Raw genomic sequence first — 26,867 nt, 5'->3', positions numbered from 1 at the left:
TCACCACTGCATGTCAGACTCGTTGGCCCTCAAGCTTCTGGGATTCTCCTGGCCCAGAACCTCATCCTACCCTCCTGAGTGCTAGTTTTTTTTTATTTTTTTTTTTTTGGTTTTTCGAGGTAGTGTCTCACTCTAGCCCAGGCTGACCTGGAATTCACTATGGAGTCCCCGGGTGGCCTCGAACTCACAGCGATCCTCCTACCTCTGCCTCCCAGTGCTGGGATTAAAGAAAGGCATGCGCCACCATGCCCAGCTCTGAGTGCTAGTTTTATAGATGTGTATTGCCACAGTATGTACAAGGGCTCTAGGGATCCGAACTCAGATCTTCATGCTTGCACAGGAAGTGGTTTTACCCACGGAGCCACCTCCCTAGCCCCTGGATGCCCTTAAAAGTGTTTCCCATTATTCCTTCTCTGCCCTGTTCTGTTTGTCTCACCAGTCCTCTTCCTGGTTTCCCCTATGTGCATGCCCCCACTAAGCAACCTGCCCACAGATCCCCTCCTCAGAGTCCTCCCTCCCTAAGTGACCTGCCCACAGATCCCCTCCTCAGAGTCCTCCCTCCCTAAGTGACCTGCACACAGATCCCCTCCTCAGAGTCCTCCCTCCCTAAGCGACCTGCCCACAGATCCCCTCCTCAGAGTCCTCCCTCCCTAAGTGACCTGCACACAGATCCCCTCCTCAGAGTCCTCCCTCCCTAAGTGACCTGCACACAGATCCCCTCCTCAGAGTCCTCCCTCCCTAAGTGACCTGCTCACAGATCCCCTCCTCAGAACCTCCCCCCGGCCACTAAGTAACTTGCACACAGATCCCCTTCTCAGGCACCTTTTCCTGGGAACCAAGCCTCAGACAAGAGACATACAAGGCTAGAGACTAGCTATTTGCTGGCTGTGGGGAAGTAAACAGTGTCTTCCATTCACCCATCAGAGAGAAATCTCATAGGTCTCCCGGAAGTTGGAAACCACTTTCCTGAGGAGGTCTGGGAGCATGACTATAGATGTAAGACTCTGACTGCTGTTCTCTTACAGGCTGAGCCACTTCCTGCTTCCTGCCAACTCCGAGGGTTTTGGCCTCACTCTCTGACCCTCCTTCAGAGCAACACCTCCACACTGCTGCTGAACAGCAGCTTCCTGCAGACCTGGGGACAAGTCCTCCACATCCGCGCCACAGGTGAGGAGTCACCTCTCTGTCCCGTGTCAGGGAACTGACACAAACAGAAACATTTGGCCTAGTGTGGGGCAGGACATGGGCTTTAGAGTGAATCCCACCACCGTGGCTTTGCCTAGGTGGCTGGGCAAAGGATCTCATGTCTTAGTGCCTCAGTTTCCTCATATGTCAACCTGCTCAGAATTGTTTTTATGCACAACGAGTGACAGAATGCCAGTGGGACAAGCAGGACACCCTGGACTGGTGCCACCTGGGTATCCCACCTGAAGGAGTTAGAACTGCTCACTTACATCAAACCCATTGTGGGAAATGGAGATTCTCAAAACAAAGACTGTGATTGGGGGTGGGGATTCCTTTGATTCTATATTTCCTCAGTGCTAAGATCACAGGCATGTACCACAAAGCCTGGCTGTTGAAACTACATTTCCTACAGCAGCCCTAGGCCAACCACGCCAGCACAAACTTGGAGCTAGTTAAATGTGCCCTCCTCATCTACCCCATGCCTTCTCAACTGAGTTAGGCCAAGGAATCAGTTGTAATCAACCAACGTTCCCATTTGCCCAGCTCTTACAGCCATGTGCTCTTGGTGAAAAGGTAGGTGGCTGGAGCAGGTGATGGGGGGTCTTACAGGAGAGATGGGAGCTCTTCCCAGTGGGTGTTGGGATGGAAGCAGGTGGGATGACGGATGGGGTCAGTGTGCTTCCAGCTCTTGACTCTGGTTCTTTCCTTCACCTTGAGCAAGATGTGGCTTCCTGGAATTCTTCCTCGTGAAATCTTTATGACAAAGTTACCATCATGGGTCCCACTTTACGGGTGGCAAATGTCAAGTTCAAGGTCGCTTGGATAGTAAAGAGCAGGACTGGAATTCTAGCTTACATCTGATTCTTTTCCTCAATCATTGTCCAATTTCTCAAAAGATATCCTCAGGCCCCTGCCTCAGGGGGATTCTTAGATATGAATATTTTAGGGACTGTCCCAGAATCTCCAGAGAGTTCAGAAGCTGTGGATCTACAGAGGAGCCCAGGAATTTGCATGTTTAACCCTCTCCAGACTGTCCTGAGGTGTGATGGAGTTTTCTGCCCCACATCATCTCTGACCCCCTTGTGCTTTCACTCTGTAGCCCTGACCACATATGCCTATGGGGAAGACACCTATGTGATCAGCACTCTGCCTTCTCCCGAAGTGCCCACCTGTACGATTGCCCCAGAGGAGGGCACCATACTGACGAGGTTCTCCGTCCTCTGCACGACCTCCACAGCTCCGGGAACCCTTGAGTACTGCTTCTGTCTGCAGTCAGGTACCAGCCGGGAACCCTGCTCTCCGCTCAGCTCCTGGGCCCATGTTTTCCAAGAATGGAGACCTCCCCCCTCTCTAAGGATGTGTTCTAGGAGGGAGAGGAGCTGGCAGGATGAGGGACTTATAAGCCTTGGCCACCCCAGGGCACTGGCCAAGTTATCACACATGGGGACCCCATGTAAAAGCAGCAATGGCCCGAGCCCAGGGGCACACGGTGATGTCTGTCCCTGCATAAGGTACATAAAAGGATAAAATGGTTGAGGCGACACGGAAGTATGACAAGTAGGGACATATGAGGACCCTGTCCTTAACACACTGCACACATGCATGCACCATACACAGAGCAGTCATGACTTTTTGAAAGTCTAGAGCGATTGGCAAGATGGAGACGGAGCCAGTTCATAGAACCGTCAGCATTTGTATTGACCTCACTCTGTGAGTGACAGTGGAGGATGGTGATGTCATGAACAAGCTGACTTAAAAGAACAACATTTTTGGAAAAATTGACAAGAGATCCCATCAGAGACCCCACCCACATAGCATGAAATCCCGCAGTCAGCCATCACCACCATCATCATAACCGCACTAGAGACTCTAGTGGACGTTAGCAGAAGGGTGATGTGGGGCAGCCCGCCTCCCATTTATGCCTCTATTTTGGTGGAGGTTGGTCTTCTGAGGTGCATCTGATTCTGTTGCCTCCCTGTGTGTTTGGGAACTTGAGGACCTTCATATGAGCACCGCGTGGGCTCTAGTTGAACTGGAACCTTCTCCAGAGCTAGGGGTGCTGAGCCGACTCCCAGTACCCAGTATAAGACATCACATGACAAAAACCGTGTACCTTAACCAGGGAAAGGCAGGCATGAGTCCTTCTGAAGCCGCAGGAGGGTAGCTTTCATGGGGTTCCCAATCAAAGAATGGAATGCAGGGCTGTTAAGAAGTGGTGCATGCCTTTAATCTCAGCACTAGGGAGCCAGAGGTAGGAGGATCGCTGTGAATTAGAGGCTAATTTGAGACTACACAGTGAATTCCAGGTCAATTTGGGCTAGAGCGAGACCTACCTCAACAAAACAAAAAAGGGTTGGGGCTGGGACTGAAAATCCAAGTGAGATGAATAGATTTCATTTCTCACCCCAAAGGGGCACCATATTCGATTGGTTATTCCCTTTAGCCCTCTAATCCTCCTGCACCTCATATAGATAAGCAAGATGTCAAGGAGGTGTGAGCAGAGGATCAAATGCAAGCCAATAACTTTATGACTGCCTTAAAGCTATACAGTGATTGGTAGTTCCAGTGATACCTGTTATATTATTGACTTTCCTTTCCTCGTTGCTGTGACAATACTCTCCCTGTCAAGAAGTAATTAGAGCCAGGTGTGGTGGCTTACGCCTTTAATCCCAGCACTTGGGAGGCAGAGATAGGAGGATTGCTGTGAGTTCGAGGCCACCCTGAGACTCCATAGTGAATTCCAAGTCAGCCTGGGCTACAGTGAGACCCTATCTCAAAAAAAAAAAAAAAGAAGTAATTAGGGTTGGAGAGATGGCTAGCCATTAAGGCACTTGTCTTCAAAGCCAAAGGACCCAAATTTGATTTCCCCATACCCAAGTAAAGCCAAATGCACAAGGTGGCATATGTGTTCATTTGCAGTGGCTAGAGGCCCTGGTGCACCCACTCTTTCTCTCTCTCTCTCCATCTTTATCTTTCTCAAATAAATAAATAATTTTTTTTTAAAAAAAGAAGTAATTTCAAGGAGGAAGGGATTATTTTCATTCACTGCTAGAGGACATACACTCTATCATGATGGGGAAGGCTTGGTAACAACAGCATAAAGAGCTGGCCACATCCAATCCATAGGAAGCAGAGCGACGGATGACAGTGCTCAACTTGCTTTTGCCTTTTCATTCAGACGCCTCAGATGATGGAATGGTACCACCCACAGTTAGGGTGGGTATTCCTACGTCATTTAACCTAATCTAGAAACTCCCTCCCACACAGACACATGCCCAGAGAAATGCCTCCCAAGTGATTCTAGAGCCTATCAAGTTGACAATCAATGCTAACATCTGGGTTGCATTTAAGGAACAGTAGATACTCAATCACTCATTTTTACAACAAAGATGTGTCAAATGTTAAGCTGTGTTGTAGGTGCTAACTAGACTATGCTAGGTGCATAACTGTGAAGAGAATAGAGGAAGTCCTTGACCTCAATATCTCTGTCTGCTGGCAGAGGCAGCTGATAAACCAAGACATGTAGGACAAGGAGACCCTGAGACAAAAGCAGGGAGGGCTTTGCTGTGGGGCTGGGGATGAGGTCAGCAGGACAGTGCTTGCTTACCACTGGTGAGGCCCACCAGCGAAAACCAAAATCAAAACGAACACAGCAGAGTGCTGAGAAGTGAGAGAGGAGTGCTCAACATGTTTATCACACCTTCCCAGGCTCAGGGCCCACTGCAAAAGGAGGGTAGAAAGAATGTAAGACCCAAAGAAAGGGTAGGACTCCTTATACTCTTCCAGACACAGAATGGCCTGGACATCCATGACCTCACACTGTCTCATACTACCTGCACAAGGCCAGTATAATGGGTGGAAAAGATGATGACATCAAAATTAAAGACTGATTTAGAGGGGGAGGGGATATGATGGAGAGTGGAGTTGTGAAGGGGAAAGTGAGGGGGGAGGGAATTATCATGGTTTGTCTATAATTATGGAAGTCGTCACTAATAAAAATAAATAAATAACACAGAATTTGGGCACAGTGAGTCATGCCTATAATGCCAGCACTGGAGAGGTTAGGGCAAGAGGATTACCACAGATTTGAAACCAGTCTGAGCTAGATGGTAAGTTCCAAACCAGTATGGGCTACAGAGTAAGGCCTACCTCAAAAGAAAAAGAAAACAATAAGATAAATAAATAAAATGACTTAAAAGCAAAACAAAAACAAAGTTGCTCATTCTTGAAGGAGCTGGGATATGTCCTGAGTCAAGGCTTCAGTGGTCATTACTGCCCTTTTTTCTCTTCTCTTCCTTCCTTCCTCTCCTCTCCTCCTCCCTATGCTCCCTTTCCTTCATTTTGGAACTTGGCTTACCACTCTGAATGGCTTTTTAAAAATTGACTTGAGAGAGAGAGAGAGGGTGTATAGGCATGCCAGGGCCCCTTGTCACTGCAGACAAACTCCAGATACTTACGCCACATTGTGCATCTGGCTTACGTGGGTACTGTGGTGAGGAATCAAATCTGGTTGGGCAGCCTTTGCCAGCAGCCCCTTTAACTGCTGAGCCATCTCCCCTGCCCAATTTTTAGTATTTGGGTTTTGTTTTTTTATTTAGTTATTTACAAAAGAAAGAGAAGAGAGAAAACAGAAAAAAATAGAGCATGAATGGGCATGCCAGGGCCTCTAGCCTCTGCAAACAAACTCCAGATTCATGCGCCAATTTTTGTATCTGGCTTTACATGAGTACCAGGTCACTAGGCTTTGCAGGCAAGCACCTTAACTGCTGAGTCATCTCCCCAGCCCCAAGTGGGTTTTTTAAATTGTAAATAGGAAGGTGTCCTTCAATGTTTCATGGATGTTAGGAAAGCAGTTCCAAAATTGCAGCAACCCACAGTTACTTAGACATGACACTGAATGACTTGGAGAAGACAGTGTCTTCTTACCAACCATGTAGAATCCCAGTGTCTGGCACACCTTTGACAACTGTGGCTTTTGTGTCTTGTGACTGTGTGGGTTTCGGTTTCCTTGGGACTTGGCGACACCTTCCTCACTGCCCTGTGCCCATGTTGCCAGGTTCTTGCCTACACTGTGGCCCTGAACCAGCCCTTCCATCCGCGTACCTACCACCTGGAAAAGAAAGCGATGGCTTTATGCTGACAGTGGGCATTGCTGTCACCAATCAAGCAGGAGACAGACAGCAAACCCACACAGCGGTTAAGGTAGGTGGTGAAGACCATTGTTTCCTTACTGAGGAAATGTCTCCACCCATCTGCACCTCACCTCAAGGATGGCAGGTGGAAGGCAGCTGAGTGCATAGAAAATGAATGAGTGATTTATTGATTCCATCAACAATACTGACAGAGCATTTGCCATGTGCCAAGTCCTAAGGCTATGGCCTTAGACACATGGACACAGTCTTTCCCTTTGTACATCTTATATTTCGTATGTGCGTAGGTTCTGGAAGCAGGGACAGGTTGGAGCAGAAGGACTCAGCAATGAGTTGGAACTGAGATTGAGCAAAAAGGATGAGGGCAGAGCTTGGAGAAACCCCAAGAGAAGTTCACAGCTCAGAAGTAGGTGTAGATGGGAAGTATGAAGTAGTGAACTATGGGTTTGCCCAAGACATGGCATTGGTGGCCACTAAGTACCTGGTATAAGTGAGTCCAGGTGCACTCCTAGCCTCAGGAGGTGTCCAAGAGTCCCCATGCCAGGCCTACTCTGCTTCCAGAACTTGCCAGTTCTTGAAGGAAAACCACTGAGCCCATTTCTGGTTTCCCTATCAATCAGGTGAGACTTGCTGATGTTGGTGTGGAGGATGTGGCATTCCAAGCTGCCACACTGGAGAGAATCACAGTGGCTCTTCAAGACAAGAGCAACCCTGAGGAGCTACTCCTGCTGGCCAAGGCTGTGTCCTCTGCACTGAACCAGGAGGCCCAGGGCCAGGGCTCTGGGCAACTTAGGATGGATGTCAGATGGAAGGTGCTTTGATTGGGCCCTTTGAAACTCTCCCGCTGGGGCCCCAGGATCCACATAAAACCACTTGGGGTGAGGAGACAGGGTCTCCTTCTCCTTGGGAGAAGGCTTAGTGTCTCACAGTGGTCCCTATAACTTGTTGCTCTGGCCCTTCTGGTGAGTGACATAAAATGAAGCCAATGCCTTCTGTGTTGATAGGCTGTTTTCTCCGCCCACCATCACGGAGTCACAGCCTTCTGGAACTGGAAGAAAATTATGCAGCATCACTCCAGGTCCCTCACACGCTAAAGATGATGAAACAGAGGAGTGCCTATATCAAGCATACCCAGGCAGGGCTGCAAACCTTCTGGGGGTTATAGGAGAGAATCCACTCCTTACCTTTTCCAGTTTCTAGGGGCCATATACTGTCCTTGTTCTGGGCCCCCTTGTTCTGTTTTCAGAGCTCTCTCCTCTCCCCACTACTGCCACTATCATCCATCTCCTTCTTCGCCCCCTATCTCTCTCTTATAAAAACCCTTGTGATGGACTAGAGAGATGGCTTAGCGGTTAAGCGCTTGCCTATGAGGCCTAAGGACTCTGGCTCAAGGCTCGATTCCCCCAGTACCCACGTTAGCCAGATGCACAAGGGGGAGCATGCATCTGGAGTTCATTTGTAGTGGCTGAAGGCCCTGGTGTGCATGCTCTCTCTCTATATATATATATATATCTGCCTCTTTTTCTCTCTGTCTGTCATTCTCAAACAAATAAAAGTAACCAAAATTTTTTTAAAAGCCCTTGTGATTACCTTAGTCCCACTATGAATGCAGAATATTCTCCCCAACCAAAGATACCAAACCACATCTTCAAAGGGATTTTCCACAGTGCTTTTTGCTTTGTGAAGTTACATGGTCAGTTTTCAAAGATTAAGACATGGATATCAGGGGGACCGGAACATGGACAAATTGGTTTTTACCAATTCATGCTGAAAAGCATGAGAACCACAGTTCAAATCCCCAGCATCTACATAGAAGCCAGGCATGATGGCATGTACCTGTAATCCCAGTCCTGGGTAAGCAGAGACAGGAGGAGCTCTGGGGCTTACTGGCTAAGTGAGTTTAGCAGAATCAGTGAGCTCTGGGGTTCAGTAAGAGATCGAGTCTCAAATAAGGTAGAAAGTGATTGAGGAAGACCCCACCATCAAACTCTGGCCACCACATGCACACGTTTGGACACCTAATCATATATGCCCCCCACATACAAACACAGATATACACATGCATGCACACCACATGTACACACATGGGAAAAAATACATCTTTGGGAGGTCACTGTCCTTCCTGCCACACATCCTGTGAGGCAAGTGCAGAACTATGGGGCTTTAGAAAACCCAAATGAGCCTGGTCACCCCTGTAACCTTTGTTCTGCCTGAGATACCTTCACAGACCCTCTGGAGTAATAATTCCTCTCTGAACCTGTCTCCCCTGGGCCAAGGTCAGAGAGTATGTGCTGGAGTTGCTGTCCACAGTCACTGTCGGCCTGGAGGACATACAGGGGCTACAGAGGTTTGCTGATGTGCTGAGAGAGGTGACTCACTGCAGTGAGGAGCTCACACTCTTCGCCCAGGTGAGATCCACCCCCTAAGCCATGGTCATGGCACCTCCATGCTGGGCAGGTGGCCGCTTAGTAGGGCATGGGTCAAAGGGATTCCTTGGGTATGCTCTTTCCAAGAGATACTTCCTGGATGCTCCCATGTCTCACACTGGGTTTGATGACCTATCGCTCTACTGTTCCCACTACTGAGAATCCTGGGGAGTACCTGGAGCCCATTCATCTTTATGTCCCAAGGCTATGTCCAGATGCTGCTTCTGAAACCCACACACGCTTTCCCCCATACCTCAACATATGTCTGCCTGGCACCCACCTCCTGCCTTTCTAGTCTGAGGACCTTTCTAGCCTGGGGACCAGAGCCCCTCTACCTGCCCACGTGGCAAGGAATTCATGCAATGATGTGAGGCTGATGGGGCAGGGGCACAGGTACCCCAGCTCCTCATCCCTCTTGATAGACAACACCCCAAGTAAAACTAAGCCCCAGGTAATGGGCTTGATTACACCTCCTACACTTCTCGGTCTTACTTCCCACTCCCCTAGAGTGTTCCCGGGCCACCTATAAATAAATAGATGGCCCTCAAACTCTTGCCTTGGGATCAGCTTCCTGGAGAACCATAGCAAAGTTCCATGTTTCCAGGGTTGTGGAAGCTCAGGGCTAAAACGAAGCGGTAGAAGCACTCAGAAGGAGAGCAGCCTGGCCCCGCCCGCCCCTTCGCCCTGGCGGGGTGGTTCCCACACACCGCACCCGCTGGAGCTGGAACTCTTCCAGGGGACCCGAGCTGCTTATGTGACACTTCCCCGTCACTTGCTCTTTGTTCGTCCATCTGTTTTGTGTGCATCCGTATATACACGTCCTTCTCCATGCCCATCCTCCCATCCCTCTGTGCATGTATGCTTGCCCTAATTTATTCACTCATTCCACAAATGCTTCCTGAATGCCCATGTGCTGGGGACTGAATTCTTTCACGCATACACTCTGCCCTTGTGGCATTTCCAAGCTACTGGGGCAGACAGGCATTAAACAGACAATTTCAAAAATACATATATAATTACATAATTGGGATAAGTGCTGTGTTCATTGATCCATTCACCCTTCATCCATTCTCTTTCCATTCTTCCATCTCTAATCCACTCACATTTCCATCCATCTCTCCACCCACACCCACCACTACCCATTTATCAGTCTAGTAAACATCCATCCATTCTTCCATCCATACATACATATACCCATCCATCCTCCCTTCCAGCCACACCCATTCTATGCATTCACCCATCTATCCCTCATCTACTCATCTACCATCTATCTGCCCATCTATCTCCTCCATCCATCTCCACAGCCAGTAAATGTCACTGAATGCCTACTATGTGTGAGCCATTGATGCAAGGCACTCTAGGAAGGATTCAGAAATGGACTGGGCTACTCTTCTCTCTGAGAAGAATTTAGAGTCTGAAATGAAAAGAACCTGGTCCATATATGCTGTTCATATATATATGTTCATATATATGCTGGTCCAGCTCTTCCCTGCCTTGGGCCCTGCCTTGCTCCCCTCCACTGTACCCCTTATTCCATGAATGGTGCAGGAAATAGTCCAGCCTAGGCAGGGGCTCACACTGCTTTTCTTTCTTGGGGTAATCCCAGCGGAAGGCCAGCCAGGCTCTTCAGCATGTTAGTCAAGCCCTGTTGACAGTCAGTGCCAAAGCCCGTCCTGAGGACCAGAGGCGCCAGGCAGCTACCAGGGACCTGTTTCAGGCTGTGGGCAGTGTGCTGGAAGCTTCCCTCAGCAATGGACCAGAAGAGCCTGCGGGGATCAACAGCAGCCAGGTGGGTGTCCCCAGCAATATGCACACCTATCACCCGCTGAATGCCCAGCTCACCCCAGACTTTCAAGGTGAAACCTCCTCATTTTCCAAATGAGGAAAGGGAGGCATTGAGGTGGAAGGGCTTCTCAGGGACAAGGAAGAAGGCTTCAGAGAGCAGCACTCTGGAGTGTGGCAGCCTGAGTGAGTCCCGCCTCCACCCCTTGTGAGCCCGTGACCTGGGCAGCTGATACAACTTCCAGGTCTCCTTTCCTCGTCAGCACGTCGAGGTGCCCTCCCTCAGCCTGGATCAGCCACCTGCTGCAAGTTTGGATAAAGTCCTGGATTATTTAGCCAAAACACACTGTCTTTAGGAGCCAGACACAAGTAATACACAGGTGGACCCCAGGGTCCCTGGTAAGCTGCCTTTTAGGACAGCATCATGACAGAGCCACAAAGCCCAGAAAGTCCTTTAATCATATGAGCCACCTTTCTTATTAAGGAAGAGCTAAAGGAAAGTCATGTACAAAGATGCTTGTATACAGATTCTCACACATGGCCACACCGACATACTCACACATGCAATGCCATTCACAATTGCAGTCCTACACACTCATACACACCTACAGATGGCTATAGCAATATGTACAATTATCTATACACACTTGAACACACACAAATACAACCTCAGGCTCACACTCAAATTCAATCATATATACTCATATACTCATACTCATTTATATATTTGTGCTTATACCAACTTGTGTATGCACACTCAAACACTTATAGCCACAATTTTATATGCAGTAATGGTTTTTCTTTACACACATACACACACAGTGCATACTAGGTCCTTTCCTGGGTCCTCACCCCAACTTTGTCATCAGGGGTATGGGTCTGACCTGGGGGTTTAGATGGGACAGGGAGAGGAGCCCACACCCAGGTGACCCAGGAGCGGCTTTGCCTGTGGCTCTCCTCTGCCCTAGAGCGAGACCTGGGCCTGCTGTGTGTCGGCGCCCAGAGCTGCACAGCATGGTGGCGCAGCGTGGGAACCCTGAAGCCAGATGCTTCTCCATGAATCCTGGCTCTTCCCTTCGGTGTGACTCCATGTGTGACTTCCGACATCATCTCTTCTCTCTGTGTGTCCCTGTCCCCTCCTGGAAAAAGGGAAAGAAAGCACCTGCATTGCAGGGCTGCCAGGACAGAAAGGGTCCCCAGGAGTCAGGCAGACATTTGGAATATTTTCACACGGTGACTTTTCCAGTGACTAGCAGGACTGTCATTGCCCACCCCAACCCAAACACCGGGTCCTTTCTTGGTCCCTACTGAGGGTATCATACTAATCTGGTGACAGCAGCCAAAAGTGCATAGGGTGACGGCCCACAGCAGCATTCTGCTTCCCTTTCCAGGCCCCCACAGTGGCCCAGTTACTTAAGATTGTGGAACACGTGCAGACTGCCCTCTTGTTGGGGACATTGCCTGGGAGCCTTCCAGCCACTCTGGCCACTCCCTCCATCTCCATGTACACAAACAGGTAAACCAGCTGTTCTGTGCATGCCTAAGAAAACTTATGTCCTCACCTTGTTCATTCCATCCCCACATCCCAAGATCCCATGGCAGACATGACCCAGGAGGCCTGCCTTGGGGACTGGAGAAGTGCTATGACCTAGAGCTGGTGACAGAGTGTTCTTTACTCGGAAAGTGTCTTCTGCCATGGTTGGTGTTTGTACTAGACAGGAAGGACGATTCTGAGGTTCCAGTGTTAGAGTCACCAAGTGAGTCCTGGGAGGCAGTAACAGCAGAAAAGTGTGGGTAAAGGAGTTGATGAATGGGACCAGGCCCTGCACACTCCCCATTAACTATGTCCTGGGTAGGCCTGGTCAGCCTGTTACTCATAGGCTCTCGGGAATCCAAGTCAAACTTTCCATGAGGGCTTGTCTCAGGGAGCACCAAACAGTGCTTGGTATACCTATACCTTCTGTTGTGTCATTATTCCCAGGAAGTTTGTTTAAGTTTGTTTAGACTGGGTCTTACCATATAGCCCTTGTTGGCCTAGAACTTGCTATGTAGACCAGGATGGCCTCAAACTGCATCAATCCTCCTGCCTCTGCCTTTTCAATACTGGGATTACAGGTATAAGTCACCACACCCAGCCTGAGAAATTCATTTTAAATATTTTTTATTCTTTTATCTATTTATTTATTTGAAAGAGAGAGGGAAAGAAGAGAGAGAACAGGCATGCCAGGGGCTCTGGCCACTGCAAAGGAACTCCAGATGCATGCAACACCTTGTGCATCTGGCTTATGTGGGTCCTGGAGAATGGAACCTGGGTCCTTTGGCTTTGCAGGCAAGTGCCTTAACTACTAAGCCACCTCTCCAGCCCATGAATCTATTTTAATTCACCGCAGATAAACAGGACAACAACAGATCAAAGAAATGGTTCTACCCAGGCCCAGTTTGGTGTATCAGTGAGGCCACTTGGATTAAGCAAGAACACAAACACTCCCTGGGGTCCACCACGGCATAAGAGCCCTCTTCCGAGCAACGGTTAAGTCCTCCACCAGAAGCAAGGGCCCTCCTGAGTCTCACATGCCTACTGAACTCTCCCTGCTCTTCCACAGGGAATGTTTCTGGGCTTGATCTTATGGAGGCCTCGTGTGAGTGATCGCAGCTTCTCTGATTTCAGGTAGCAACAATCACATCCGACCAGGAGGAAGCAGGCCTCTGAGCCCTTCCTCCCTCTGTGAAAGCCCTCCTCCCTCCCCACCACTACGATGCTGTAGTGATGCTGTAGTCCCTGCTGGCCTCCCTCACCAAGCCCAGTCCTCGGCTCCTCAGAGCCGGGTTTTTTTTTTTTGCTTTTTTTTTTTTTCGAGGTAGGGTCTCACTCTAGCTCAGGCTGACCTGGAATTCACTCTGTACTCTCAGGGTGGCCTTGAACTCTCGGGGATCCTCCTACCTCTGCCTCCCGAGTGCTGGGATTAAAGGTGTGCCCCACCACGCCCGGCTTCGGTTGCTCTTTTGGGTCCCTGCAGCAGATGCCCAGAGTAACATCTAGCTCAGAGCTACGCTCTGGAACCAGGTGTCCAGTCTCATGGGATGGGACAAATGGTCAAAGTCAAAGGTTAGAAAAGAAGGGACTGGGAGCCCATGACACCAAAGCTCATGGAGGGTAGGGGAAAGAAACCTGGAGAAAGTTCTACATCCAAGCTTCTTTATTCAACAAAAACATTTGCTGACTTCCTATTATGTTCCAGACACTTGCTAAGAATAGGGGTACAGCGGTGAGCGAAGCTGGCAAAAGCTTGCTTTCATGGACCTCCGATCCACACGGGGGCGCCAGCTGCTCCGGTGCTAACGGCATCGAAGTCGAGCCGCCCGTTCAGAGGGGCAAGCATGCGGGAGCGGGCGCTGACTTTCTGCTCTCCCTCTCTCACCCGGTGGTCAGAATCCAGCCTCGGAGCTGGCAAGGCTCCTCGGTGCGCGTTGCTGCAGCTAACTCTGCGACCTTCACTCTGCCTGTCACCGCCTCCCTCCGCGCTGTGGAAGGCAGCCAGGGGCCCGTGGACATAAGGGTAAGCGCAGCAGCGCCGCCCTGGGTCAGCCTCCGCAGCGCGCAGAGGGCGGGCCCGCGTTTGTGCGCGCTCACGCTGGTAGCCACGTTGTGGTAGGATTAGACTCATGTTACACTTGATGTCAAAGACTCAACAGCCGTCAGCCAGCGACACCGGTGAGACTCAGACCCACCGCCCTGGACACGCAAATCCATCCCTTTCCCACCATGCCACAAGGCTTTCCCCAGCAGCCTTGACTCCAGAGGCTGTTCTTCAGATTGCAGTCCATGGCTAAGAACCCGCAAGCTGGGGGCTCCCCCACCCCGCATGAAGACACATCTGATTGCTCAGTGAAAGGAGACCAACAGCGTTCTTCTGGACACTGAGAGTCAACCCCCTCCCATCCAAAATTTAGAGGCCCAGGTCCTTATATGTAATGGGGATGTATTTGCATATAACCTGCACAGATCTTCCCACCTGCCTCCCTCCTCTCAGGGTTGTTTGTAATACTTGATACCATGCAAATGCTAAGTAAATAATAGTTCCACTATATTGTTCAGGAATAATGTCAAGAAAAAATGTCTGTGCCTATTCAGTATAGGTGCAATTCATTTAGTTGAATCCGTAGATATGAACTCAAAAGGCATGGAGAGCTGGGTGGATTGACTTTTGAGAAAGAAAGACTTGACAGTTTTACATTCCAGTAATTGTTCAGCCAAAGCAAGTCTGACTTGGGTTCTCGATAAGGCCACGTCCCTGAAAAGCGCAGCAGCTGAAGGTGGGAGCAAGGGCTTCTGGAGGCTTTGGTGCAGTGTCTGCCTGGGGCTCTGCAGGGCCATTCCTGTGCTCAGAATGCCCCTCTTGTCCTCAGCCTTGCTTTGCTTACTTGAGTAGCAAGGACGACTCTACTCACCCCATCTTAGGGCCTCATTGTCCGCATTGGGTCTTGTGTAATGCTCCCTGCTCTTGGTTTGTAGATGATGAGTTTCCCAAAGAGTCCCTTCCCAGCTCAGAGCCGCTTTGATGTCAGTGGAACTGTGGGTGGCCTTCGTCTGACCAGCCTCAGTGGACAGCCCATCCCAGTGAAGAACCTGTCGCAGAATATTGAGGTAGACATAGGTGTTGTTAGAAGACAGATGGCATGTGACTTTCTCTTCATCTTTGTTGAGACCAAGTCTGGCCAGTTATGAAAGCATTGGTTCAAGAAGGAAATCGGGGCTGGAGAGATGGCTTAGCAGTTAAGCGCTTGCCTGTGAAGCCTAAGGACCCCGGTTCGAGGCTTAGTTCCCCATATTCCACATTAGCCAGATGCACAAAGGGGTGCACACATCTGGAGTTCGTTTGCAGTGTCTGGAAGCCCTGGCACGCCCATTCTCTCTCTCTCCCTCTATCTGTCTTTCTGTGTCTGTCGCTCTCAAATAAATAAATAAATAAATGAACAAAAAATATTTTAAAAAAAAGAAGGAAATCGTTTGAAATGACCCTCACTCTGTGTTTAACATTACATTTAACTTAAAACTTTACATGGGACTGGAGAGATGGCTTAGCAGTTAAGGTGTTTGCCTGCAAAGCCAAAGGATCCCCGTTTGATTCTCTGGAACTGCTGTAAGCCAGATGCACAAGGGGTTCACGCATCTAGAGTTTGTTTGCAGTGGCTGGAGGCCCTGGCCCGCCCATTCTTCCCCTCTTGCTTTCTCGCGCTCTCTCTCTCTCTTTCTCTCTCTGTGTATGTGTGTGTGTGTGTGTGTGTGTGTGTGTGTGTGTGTCTGTCTGTCTGTCTCCCTCTTTCTCTCTCACAAATAAATAAATAAATAAAATATATTAAATTTAAAAAAAACTTCACATGTATGATCATTCACCCATCTTTGGGTGTCTAACAAGTTTTCCTGAGTATGAATCTGTTGATTAGAATTTTAATCATCTTCATTGCACAAACCACACTTATAATGTAGCTTCTAAAATGTCCTATGGGATTTTCTGGAACTCATTGGTTGGATTTTTGTTTGCTTGTTTGTTTTGAGGAAAGGTCTTACTCTAGTACAGGCTGGATTTTCGGGAGGTGGGGGCCAGGGTCTCAAGTAGCCAAGACTGGCCTTTAATTCATTATGAGGTAGAAGATGACCCAGAACTTGTGATCCACCTGCCTCCACCTCTCAAGTGCTGAGATGACAGACATGTGCCACCATGCCCAGTTTTATGTGGTGCTGAGGATGGAACTCAGGGCTGCATGTGTGCTTTGTAAGCACTCTACTAACTGAGCTACGTCCCTGGGTTCTCTGTTAGATTAGTTAAACAAGAACACAAACATATGGTATAAAAGGAGCTCAGGTTCTTTTAATATTTTACTGATATTTTTCTAGTCATGTACAGTTACCTCTAATTATTATTTTTTATTTATTTGAGAGAGGGAGGGAGGGAGAGAGAGAGAGAATGGGTGCCAGGGCCTTCAGCTGCTGCAAACTAACTCCAGACACATGCGCCCCCTTGTGCGCATATGCAACATTGCACACTTGCACCACTGTCTGTCTAGCTGACGTGGGACCTGGCAATTCAAACACGAGTTCTTAGGCTTTGCAGGTAAGCACCTTAACTGCTAAGCCATCTCTCCAGCCCTCCTCTATTGAATAGCAGGTTTTACTGATGTATACATTTCCATCCAAGTGCCTGGGAATGTTACCAGGGACTTTGTATATAGGATAGAATTTAAGGATTTGAGGATCTACAGTTGGGACTGGGTTAGCCAGGGGCCCAATGGCATTACAGGGACTTTAGAAGTAGAAGGAGCCATTGGCTACAGAGGAGAAAGAGGTGATTTAATTACAACAGGAGAGGTTCGGACAGTTAAGGAAGAGGCTAAGAGTAGAGAGCCACAGACAATATCTAGAAGCTGGGCTCTTCTCCCACAGCCTGTAGCCAGAATTAGTCCTGCCCACTGTAGCGCCATGACTCTGTGAAGATTTTAGCTCGCAGGTGCTCACGCTGGAAGGCCGCCTGGTTGCCATTTTCTGGTTGTCCTTATTTTTGATGACAGATCCTGCTCCCCCGGCTTTTGGAAGAACACATTGAGCCGACCATGCTGAGCCTGGCCACCCCAGAAGCTCTGTGGTTGAACGTGACTACAGGGGATGCGGCTCTGGGGATCCAGCTGCTCTGGGGACCTGCAGTGCCGCTCACACTCAGCCTAGCCTATGGCTGCCATCCCAGCCAGACCAGATGTGATGCTCAGACCCACCTGCTGCCGGCCACTGCTGCAGGTACTATGCTTCCTGGGCTGTTTCTTGAGTTGCTTCCTGGATGTGGCGAGCTTCAAACCTGAGGCTCCAATGCCATGGGTAAAAGCAAGGAATTCTGTCTCTCTTTTCCCTTCCTTATCTCTCTCTCACTCTCTCTCTCTCTCAGATAAATAAAAATAAAAAATGTTTTTAAAAGGGCTGGAGATCATAGTAGGAGGAAAAGATGGTGACACCAAAATAAAAGAGACTGATTGAGAGGGGGAAGGGTATGATGGAGAGTGGAGTTGCAAAAAGTGGGAGAAGGTAATTTCCATGTGTATAATTATGGAGGTTGTCAATAAAAAAAAAAATAAGAAAAGGCTGGAGAAATAACTTAGCAGTTAAGGCACTTGTCTGCAAAGCCAAAGAACCCAGGTTCAATTCCCCAGGACCCACATAAGCCAGACGCACAAGGTGGCACATGTGTCTGGAGTTAGTTTGCAGTGGTTGGAAGCCCTGTCTTATTCCTCTCTCTCTCTCTCTCAATCATCTAATAATCTATCTCTATCTCTGTCTCTTTCTCTCTGTCAAATAAATAAATAAAAAGTTTTAAAAAGCTTAAAAGGAAGGAATATGCCACCTGACAGCAGCTTGTTTGGGTTAGTATTATTGATATCATTTGCCTGCATTAGGTGGGCATGTAGTTCAGACCCTGAAGATGCTGACAAGACCCTCAAGAACCTTCTACAGAACTGGAAAGAGATGGTTGAAGGCACTTGCTTGCAAAGCCTGATGGCCCAGATTCAATTCCCCAGTACTCACATAATGCCAGACACACAAAGTGGTAAAGCACATCATCTGGAGTTCATTTGCAGCAGCAGGAGCTCCTGGCACCTGTCTGTCTTTCTTTCTGTCAAGAAAGAAAGAAAGAACCCTCGGAGTGCAGACTATTGCAATCTCTACTTTCCAGATAAAAACACAGTGTTTCAAGCTGGACATGATGATACATGTTGATAACCCCAACACCCGAAGGCTGAGCCAGAACAATCAGGAGCTCAGAGGCCAGCCTCAGCTATATAGTAAGTTTGAGGCCAGCCTGGAGTACATGAGAACCGGGCTCAAAATAAAACAACAACATGAAAAACAGAGGCCCAGTCATCCATCTGAGATTACACAGCTAGTGAGGAGCAGAGTCCGCATGAGAACACATCGTGCTCAGCCGTGGCTCTGCACACGAAGCAGCGGCACCTCTCTGTGCTCCTGTTCTCAGGGGGTAAAAGTGCTCCCAGGACAATGGGGAGACCTTCCAGGTCTGAGTGTCACCATGGTCCCTCTCCCTTAGTTTCAGTGACACCAGAGCCCTCTTTCCTGCAGGTGAACTGGCCACGTGGATCCTGGGCCCAGAAGATCTGCCCTTTGGAGAAGGTATCTACTATTTGACCGTGGTCCCTCAGTCTGACCCAGAACCCGTCTCTGACAGGAACCACACGGTTGGCATCACCACCTTCCTGTCCCATTGTGTGTTCTGGGATGAGATTCAGGAGACCTGGGACAACTCTGGGTGCCAGGTAAGGCAGAAGGAAGTTGGGGCCGCTTGGTAGAGTGTGTCTTCTCTTGTCCTGATCTCTTTTGGAGGCTTTGGTGCAGTGTCCTTCGTGGGGCTCTGCAGGGCCATTCCTGTGTTCGTAATGCGCCCCTTGTCCTCAACTTAGCTTTGCTTAATTGAGAAAACTCACAAGCCCAACTAGGTCATATTTCCTGCTATAAACCCCAGGCACTCTCGTCCTCTTCACCACGAGCTCAGCAGCATGGTCCTCTGAGCACTGCCTGAGAGTGCATCTAAGTGTGCCTGGCTCCCTGGGGAGCCTCGGGAGAGAGAAAGAAACACTGTGCTTTGTTCTCCACTGGGAACAAGTGATGATCAAATGAGTGGATGAGTGAGTCAGGAAGCCTGCCCACTGTGGATTTCTGGGGAAGGCCAGGGTGTCACTTCTAAGGAAATGACCTCAGCTGTGCCTTTATTCTCTGCCAAGTGCTATTTTCCATGTTTTTCCTGCATTACCTCATCAACATTTCACAGTTCTCTTCAAAAGAGTGGCTATTCCCATTTTACAGACAGTAAAACAAAGGCTCAGGAAACTCAATCAATTTGCCCCAAATTCTATACCCAATATGTGGTTCAACTCAAAGCCATGTCTGTCTGTCTGGAGCATCACTGTGGTGGACTGCTTTCCCAGCTGTGTGCTCCAGGATGCGTTTAGCTTTATTGTAATCAAATTCCTGTCTAGGGACTGCTTATGTCTGCCCCAGGGAGCTGAGGCCAGTGATAGTGTCCTGCAGGCACACATTGTCTTTGAGGCCATCAGAACCCTCTTAGAGGTATGACTGTCTCATCCCCTTGCATGTATTGCATATGCACCTCTCCTCCAAGTCCTCTCTACCTACTCCTGCCTGGAAAACTCCAATAGCTTCTCTATAGTTTTCCATTCCAGTGCCGTCTTTCTGGGAACCATTCCAGATTTCTTAAGTCTCCTGAAATTGGACTAATTCATCATTGAATACCCTACCAAGATCAGCAGGCCTCACTTGGAATCAAAAGATCACTCATCCATGTCCACTTATAGATCTCAAGCACTTCCAATCATTTATTCCCATTGTTCACCGTGTCACAGTGATGGGATATATCGGTGAGAAAAACCATTGAGGGAGAAGCATAGACAAGGACACAGACCAGAAGTGAATACCACTCGCTTTCCAATGACAAGCATCACAGGTGCTTTTATAAAAGCCACAAATGGAGAGCACACAGAATGTCCCTTCTGGGCTATCTTGGCTGCAGTAACAACTTCCTAATCAATCCCTGTGCTGGCTTCTGATTGCCAAACCCACAGAGTCCCCTTAGGCCCATGAAAGAATAATGGTACTGGAGATTTCCAGGACACAGCACATGCTTGAAGCACACACTTCCATACCTCAGGAACAGGCTTGGGTAGGTGGCTTCCTGCCAAATTTCTTCTCCCACAAACCGTCTTATTACCCTGTTGCTGGCATGGGAATCCTCCTGCATTCCAATCCTCAGGATGCCATAGGGACTGAGGCCGTGGATTCTGCTCAGCCATCAGATAGACTTGTCAAGTTCTATACTAGCTGGGTGACCTGGATCCAGAATGATCAAGAGGTGCTGGAGGGGATGGCTTAGTGGTTAAGGCATTTGCCTGAGAGCCAAAGGTCCCAGGTTTGGTTCCCTAGGGCCCACATTAGCCAGATGCACAAGGTGGCTCATGCATCTGGAGTTCATTTGCAGTGGCTGGAGACGCTGGTGTACCCATTCCCCCCCCTCAAATAAATAAAAATAAACAAAAAAAATTTAAAAAGATGGAAATCAAAAGACAAGGACATGAGCTAGAGAGATGGCTTAGCAGTTAAGGTGCTTGCCTGCAAAGCCAAATGACCCAGGTTCAATGCCCCAGGACCCACATAAGCCAGATTCATATAGTAGTATATGCATCTAGAGTTCATTTGCAGTGGCTAGAGGCCCTGGCACACCCATTTTCTCTTCCTCTCTCCCTTTCTCTCTGTTCATCTCCCTCCCCCCCCCTTTCTCTCTCAAATATTTTTTTTTTTTTAAAGACAAGGACAGAAAGCTCAAGATAGTGGTGGGGATAGGGAATAGAACCATTTAGCTAAACCTGTTTTGGGGAAATTTCTCATGGATGAATCCAGTGACCAATTCCGAGATGCTTGTTGTTATTAAAAACATACACCTTACAGCTTGGGTATGGTGGCTCATGTTTTTAAGCCCAGCACTCTGAGGCTGAGGTAAAAGGATGTTCAAGCCCATCCTGAGCTACAGAGTGAGTTTCAGGTCAGCCTGGGCTACAGTGAAAAACCTTCAAATAAACAACAACAAAATTCACTCTCAGAGCTAGTTATCTCAGTTAGTAGAGTGGCTTTTTAGTATGCATGAAGTTCTGGGTTTTACTCCCAATAGTACATAAAATGGAGGTGGTGGCTTAGGTGTGTAACCCCAGCACTCTGGAGGTAGAGGTAGAAGGATCAGTAGTCCAAAGTTAACCTCAGCTACACAGTGAGGACAGCCTGGGCTACATGAGGTCTTGTCTCAAAAACAAGACCAAAATATTAATTAAAAAAAAACATTTTCTAAGGCAGACACAGATGATCATGGGATATGCAGATGTCATGTGTAGTCCCAAAGTTATGATGAATCTATTTTGTGTGGTGATGCTCATGATAGATGCAGCTGTAAGAACATAAGATCTTCACATCGAGTTCATTGAGGATCCATAAATAAACATATGGAATCATTATGTTTAGATGAATTCTATAAAGAGTCAAAGACAAAGACAGGTGTGGTGGCACATGCCTTTAATCCCAGCGCTCGGAAGGCAGAGGTAGGAAAATCACCATGAGTTCAAGGCCACCCTGAGAATACCAAGTGAATTCCAGGTCAGCCTGGGCTAGAGTGGGACCCTACCTCGAAAAACCAAAAAATAAAAATAATTTTAAAAAGTCAAAGACAGGGGCTGGAGAGATGGCTTAGCAGTTAAGTGCTTGCCTATGAAGCCTAAGGACCCCGGTTCGAGGCTCGGTTCCCCTGGACCCACATTAGCCAGATACACAAGGGGGCGCACGTGTCTGGAGTTCGTTTGCAGTGGCTGGAAGTCCTGCTATGCCCATTCTCTCTCTCTCTCTCTCTCTCTCTCTCTCTCTCTCTCTCTCTCTCTCTCTGCCTCTTTCTCTCTCTGTCACTGTCAAATAAATAAATAAAACTAAACAATTTTTTTAAAAAAAGCACAAGGCACTATGCCCTGTTTAAGAAGCAGGCTTTAAAAAAAAAAAGTCAGGGCTGGAGAGATGGCTTAGCGGTTAAGCGCTTGCCTGTGAAGCCTAAGGACCCCGGTTCGAGGCTCGGTTCCCCAGGTCCCACGTTAGCCAGATGCACAAGGGGGCACACACATCTGGAGTTCGTTTGCAGAGGCTGGAAGCCCTGGCGCGCCCATTCTCTCTCTCTCCCTCTATCTGTCTTTCTCTCTGTGTCTGTTGCTCTCAAATAAATAAATAAAAATTAAAAAAAAAAAAGTCAAAGACAGATCCAAATTGCAGGACCCTATTCAGGGCAAAGGCAGAATTATTGCTGTGTCTGAAAACCTGTACGTATTTCCTCCAAGGATGCTAAAATCACCTGCTGGCACAGGAAGGTTCGCGGATTAGTTGCTGATGTTCAAATGCATCCTCCTGGATGTGGCATACCTCACAAGTAGAGCACTTGTCGAGCACCCTGGAGGCCTTAGATTCAGACCCCAGCACCTACTTCCCAAAAGGGACTCTGGTTATAGAAAAGGCTGGGAAAGCCACTGACCTCACGATCTTTGAGAAACCCTGCAGGGCAAAGATGTTGGGTATAAACCAAGACTGGTCCCTGGCTCCCAGACCTGCTTGGGTCTCCTCTCTGAAACCAACCCCACCTATTCTCAGGTGTAGCAGGTGTTCCAGTAAGAGCTGCTGCTGTGTGCCAAATGCTGACCAGGATTAGGAAACAGTGGGAAATACCTTGGAGCAGATACAGAACCAAGACTCACATGGAACTGTAATGAGCAGCTGGCATGATGCCCATGTGTTGGGTGAACCTTGGCTGGTGGGTCATTAATGGAAGGAGAGACCTGTGGGGTCATAATGGGGCTGTGGAGGCACTTCCTCATCAGGTGCTTAAGCATAGAACTTTCCAGATATCAGTCTTTTCTGCCTTGGCTGTCCCTATCACCCAGACTTGGGAATGAAAGGCAGAGCTGGGCTTGCTCCAAAGATGAACTAAATCTCCCCACATGAAAGGGTCTTGGGGTGGGGTTCAAGCTGCCCAAGGGGTTTGGAGTAAAGCAAGAGCACAGGTCGGGTGGGGGGGTGCCTGCCCTTGCTCAACCTGTGTCCTGCCTGCCCACCTGAGGGGCTGCATGGCATTGGCACCAGACTTGGAGGTAAACATTTGTCCCTCCCTTTTCTTCCCCTGGCTTCCCAAATTTGGCCTTTTCTGTTCATCAACCATTCTAGTTTTCTCCAGGCTGAGAGAGTACTTGGGTCTCAAGGACTTGCAGCCTGCAAAGCAGAAAGTCTCTCAGGCAACTGAGACTGTGTTCTTGTCCTGGCTGCTCATGAGGCCCGACATCAGTTCCCAGCACTTCTTGCTCATCCTGGGGCTGAGCCTCAAGTGGACAAAGAATGAGAAGGTACAGCTTGCGTTTGAGAGTGCTCCTGGAGGATGGAACAATAGGGACCCATTTTCGTCTATAATCCCTCTTTAAAACAGGCAAAGTGGATTGGCAAGACTTGGAAAATATCTGCTATTGATGGATATAAAGCTGTTTGTTAAAAATAATACTCAAGAGGCTGGAGAGATTGCTCAGTGGTTAAGGCACTTGTCTGCAAAGCCTGGCAGCCCAGGTTCAACTCCCCAGTACCCATGTAAAGCCAGATGCACAAAGTGGCACATGCATCTGGAATTCATTTGCAGCAGCTAGAGGTCCTGGTGTGCCCATTCTCTCTGTCTCTCTTTCTTCTCTCTTTCACTGCTTGCAAATAAATAAATAAAAATATCCAGGTGTGGGCTGGAGAGATGGCTTAGCGGTTAAGCGCTTGCCTGTGAAGCCTAAGGACCCCGGTTCAAGGCTCGGTTCCCCAGGTCCCACGTTAGCCAGATGCACAAGGGGGCGCACGCGTCTGGAGTTCATTTGCAGAGGCTGGAAGCCCTGGCGCGCCCATTCTCTCTCTCCCCCTCTATCTGTCTTTTTCTCTGTGTCTGTCGCTCTCAAAGAAATAAATAAAAATTAAAAAAAAAAAAATATCCAGGTGTGATGGCACTTGCCTTTGATCCCAGCACTCGGGAGGCAGAGGTAGGAGGATTATCAAGAGTTTGAGGTCAGCCTGAGACTACAAGTGAATTCCAGGTCAGCCTGGCCTAGAGCGAGACCCTACCTGGGGGAAAAAAAAAAAAAATACAGCTGGACAGGGTGATACATGCCTCTAATCCCAGCACTTGGTAGGAAGTGAGGTAGGAAGTTTAAGTTCAAGGCCAGCCTGGGCTGCACAGACTCTCTAAAAAGAACCCCAAAGAATGCCGACGAGGCCCCACCTCTGTCTCCGAGGAGCAGTTAATGGCTGCTGGGAGCGGGGGCATTGTTTTCTTCTGTGGTGTGTGTGGGCATGCTCCAAGAAATACCCCCACCCTCGCTCATGCACACAGCCCTAATTAAACTCAGTAGGTCACAAAAAAGACATAAAAATAAAAGGGGGACTCATTGGGAATAGAAGGGTCAGCAGGAGTGGGAGGGGAATAAGAGAGAGTAATAAGGGGCAAATATGATAACATTGCACTCCAATGTTTGAAATTGTCCGAAAATTAAAAGCCTCAAACAGAAACTGTAATATTTGCTAGATGGGGATGTGGTGCAGTGATCGAGTACTAAATGATACTCTATATACCTACTCTTTGTGGAAAGACTCCAGCACAAGGAAATGTAAATAATATTCTCTAAATTTTAAAGTTAAATTTTAATTCGACTTTAAAATCCCCATACAACCCTAAAGCCAATGGCCCAGCAGTTTTCGTAACCTCATTCCCCAGTTCATTTGTCCCTTTTTATCTAAAGCAGGTTAATTTCAGCACTGCCTATGAACATCGAAATCCACAGGAGCTCAAGTCCTATATATAAAAAGTGTAATACGTGCACATTCTCTCATACACTTTAAATCATCTGGAGTCCCAGTTATAACACCTAACACCCACTTAATATTATATAAATGCTATGTAAAACAGTTGTTACTCTGTATCACTTGGTGAACGATGCAAGGGAAAAAAATATGACTATACGTTTTCAGTACAAGCCCATTTATTTTAATGTATAATATTATATATGATATCTTAAGATATCATATAGATTATAATATATATGTACAAATTTTTGAGACGGTCTCAAATCCATAGATGCAAGAAGCTGGCTGTCCAGTGTCCACCCCAAAGTGGACATCATTTTTCTTTCCTGGGCTCAGGCAGGAGCAAGTTCACAAGTAATCTCTTTGGGGGCGTGCAGGTGGGGCCTCGGAGCACTGCCTCCCAGACACACTGCCTCTGCAACCACCTCACCTTCTTTGGAAGCACGTTCCTAGTGATGCCCAATGCCGTCAACGTACGCCAGACTGCCGAGCTCTTTGCCACCTTCGAGGACAACCCTGTGGTGGTGACCACGGTGGGCTGCCTCTGTGTGGTCTACGTGCTGGTGGTGATCTGGGCAAGGAGAAAGGATGCGCAGGACCAAGCCAAGGTGAGGCCTGGGAATGGACCAAGGAGCAATGGACATCCCCTTGCAGGCACTGTGGAGGGTGGAGCCCAGGGATCTGAATAGGGCCAGTGCTCATTCCATCCTTAAGCGCTGGGGGTTAACTTAGTCGCTTTGTTTAGGTCTCCTTTCATCAGATTGCCAAGAAGATAACACTCTGGTCATTAACTATGGTCTTACTACATGTTAGAAATTACCCCATTTATGCACCCAGAAGCCTACGAGAAAGGTACCTGTGTTGAAAGGTCCAGAGAGCACCCCCCCCCCCATATTCAATAGTTTCCCAGAAGGACTCAGGACAGTAGTTTGCAAAATAGTGGTTTTTCTTAGAGGACCACGTCACATGGTGGCATAAGACACAAGACGACTGTACCAGCTGCAAGCACACAAAAGCGCCATGTGTACATTCTACTGGGAGTGAACAATGGCAAGCAGAGCCTGGTCTCTCTGCCCTCTGCCCAGAAGTTGAGGCTGTGGGTATATGTGGGTATATGGGCATCTAGGGAGTAAGCAGATTGGCTAGCAGGAGAGGTCAAGCCACTGCCAGCAACAGTCCAACCAGTCCCAAGCTGGGTTGAAATGTCCAGGTCTTTCCTCACAGATGGGTCAGTGGCTGTCAGCTGCCCCAGGAGGATGACCCCCATATCCTTGACCATAGCTCCCAGCAGTTGGGACACAGACCTTCCAGGAAGGGAGAGATGAGCCACGTATCCCAGAGGTCACACCAGCTCCCAAAGGACTCCAACTTTTTGCAGTTTGTGTTAGCTTCCCTTGTTATTTTATTCCTTCTGGATTCCCTCAGAAACAGATCTGGTTAGTCCATTTTGAGAAATTGCATGTGAACAGTTGGTGTGGTTCACATTGAATATTGTCAGCTTAATACTAAGTTCATTTCCAATTTAACTCCATAGGGCACACTTAAAAAGGAATGCACGTTGAGGGTTGTTGTTTTTTTTTTTTTTTTTTTTCATTTTACCAATATCTTTTACTTGAACTGCTGCTTTTATAAAGAACCATTCTCACCTGATGGGATGAATACCCTGCATGAATGCCTAGTTCATTCTCAGCTGTGTGTGCACTCACTGGGGAGGGTCTTCCTAACACTGTCCTTCTGTTCAGGTGAAGGTCACAGTGCTGGAGGACAATGATCCCTTTGCCAAGTACCACTACCTGGTGACAGTCTACACGGGACACCGGCGCGGGGCAGCCACGTCTTCAAAGGTACCTG

At 48.3% G+C, this 26,867-nt stretch overlaps 1 protein-coding gene across 1 annotated transcript in view; it reads left to right on the top strand.

Annotated features, from left to right (window-relative positions):
- Pkd1l2 (polycystin 1 like 2) overlaps positions 1–26,867 on the top strand; it is a 113,147-nt gene that overhangs the window by 37,153 nt on the left and 49,127 nt on the right. Inside the window, exons 13-25 of the mRNA XM_045143266.1 lie at positions 1,026–1,167; positions 2,285–2,461; positions 6,242–6,387; positions 6,956–7,147; positions 8,612–8,743; positions 10,368–10,550; positions 11,935–12,059; positions 13,974–14,100; positions 15,057–15,188; positions 17,111–17,333; positions 18,666–18,859; positions 25,394–25,624; positions 26,759–26,860. Of these exons, the coding sequence (XP_044999201.1) occupies positions 1,026–1,167; positions 2,285–2,461; positions 6,242–6,387; positions 6,956–7,147; positions 8,612–8,743; positions 10,368–10,550; positions 11,935–12,059; positions 13,974–14,100; positions 15,057–15,188; positions 17,111–17,333; positions 18,666–18,859; positions 25,394–25,624; positions 26,759–26,860 (2,106 nt within the window). The remainder of the gene's footprint in view (positions 1–1,025; positions 1,168–2,284; positions 2,462–6,241; positions 6,388–6,955; positions 7,148–8,611; positions 8,744–10,367; positions 10,551–11,934; positions 12,060–13,973; positions 14,101–15,056; positions 15,189–17,110; positions 17,334–18,665; positions 18,860–25,393; positions 25,625–26,758; positions 26,861–26,867) is intronic.

This window comes from Jaculus jaculus, chromosome 1, assembly GCF_020740685.1.
Source record: "Jaculus jaculus isolate mJacJac1 chromosome 1, mJacJac1.mat.Y.cur, whole genome shotgun sequence".
NCBI classification, from domain to species: domain Eukaryota; kingdom Metazoa; phylum Chordata; class Mammalia; order Rodentia; family Dipodidae; genus Jaculus; species Jaculus jaculus.
The sequence above is the reverse complement of the archived record's forward strand: the minus strand, read 5'-3'. Positions and strand labels throughout refer to the sequence as shown.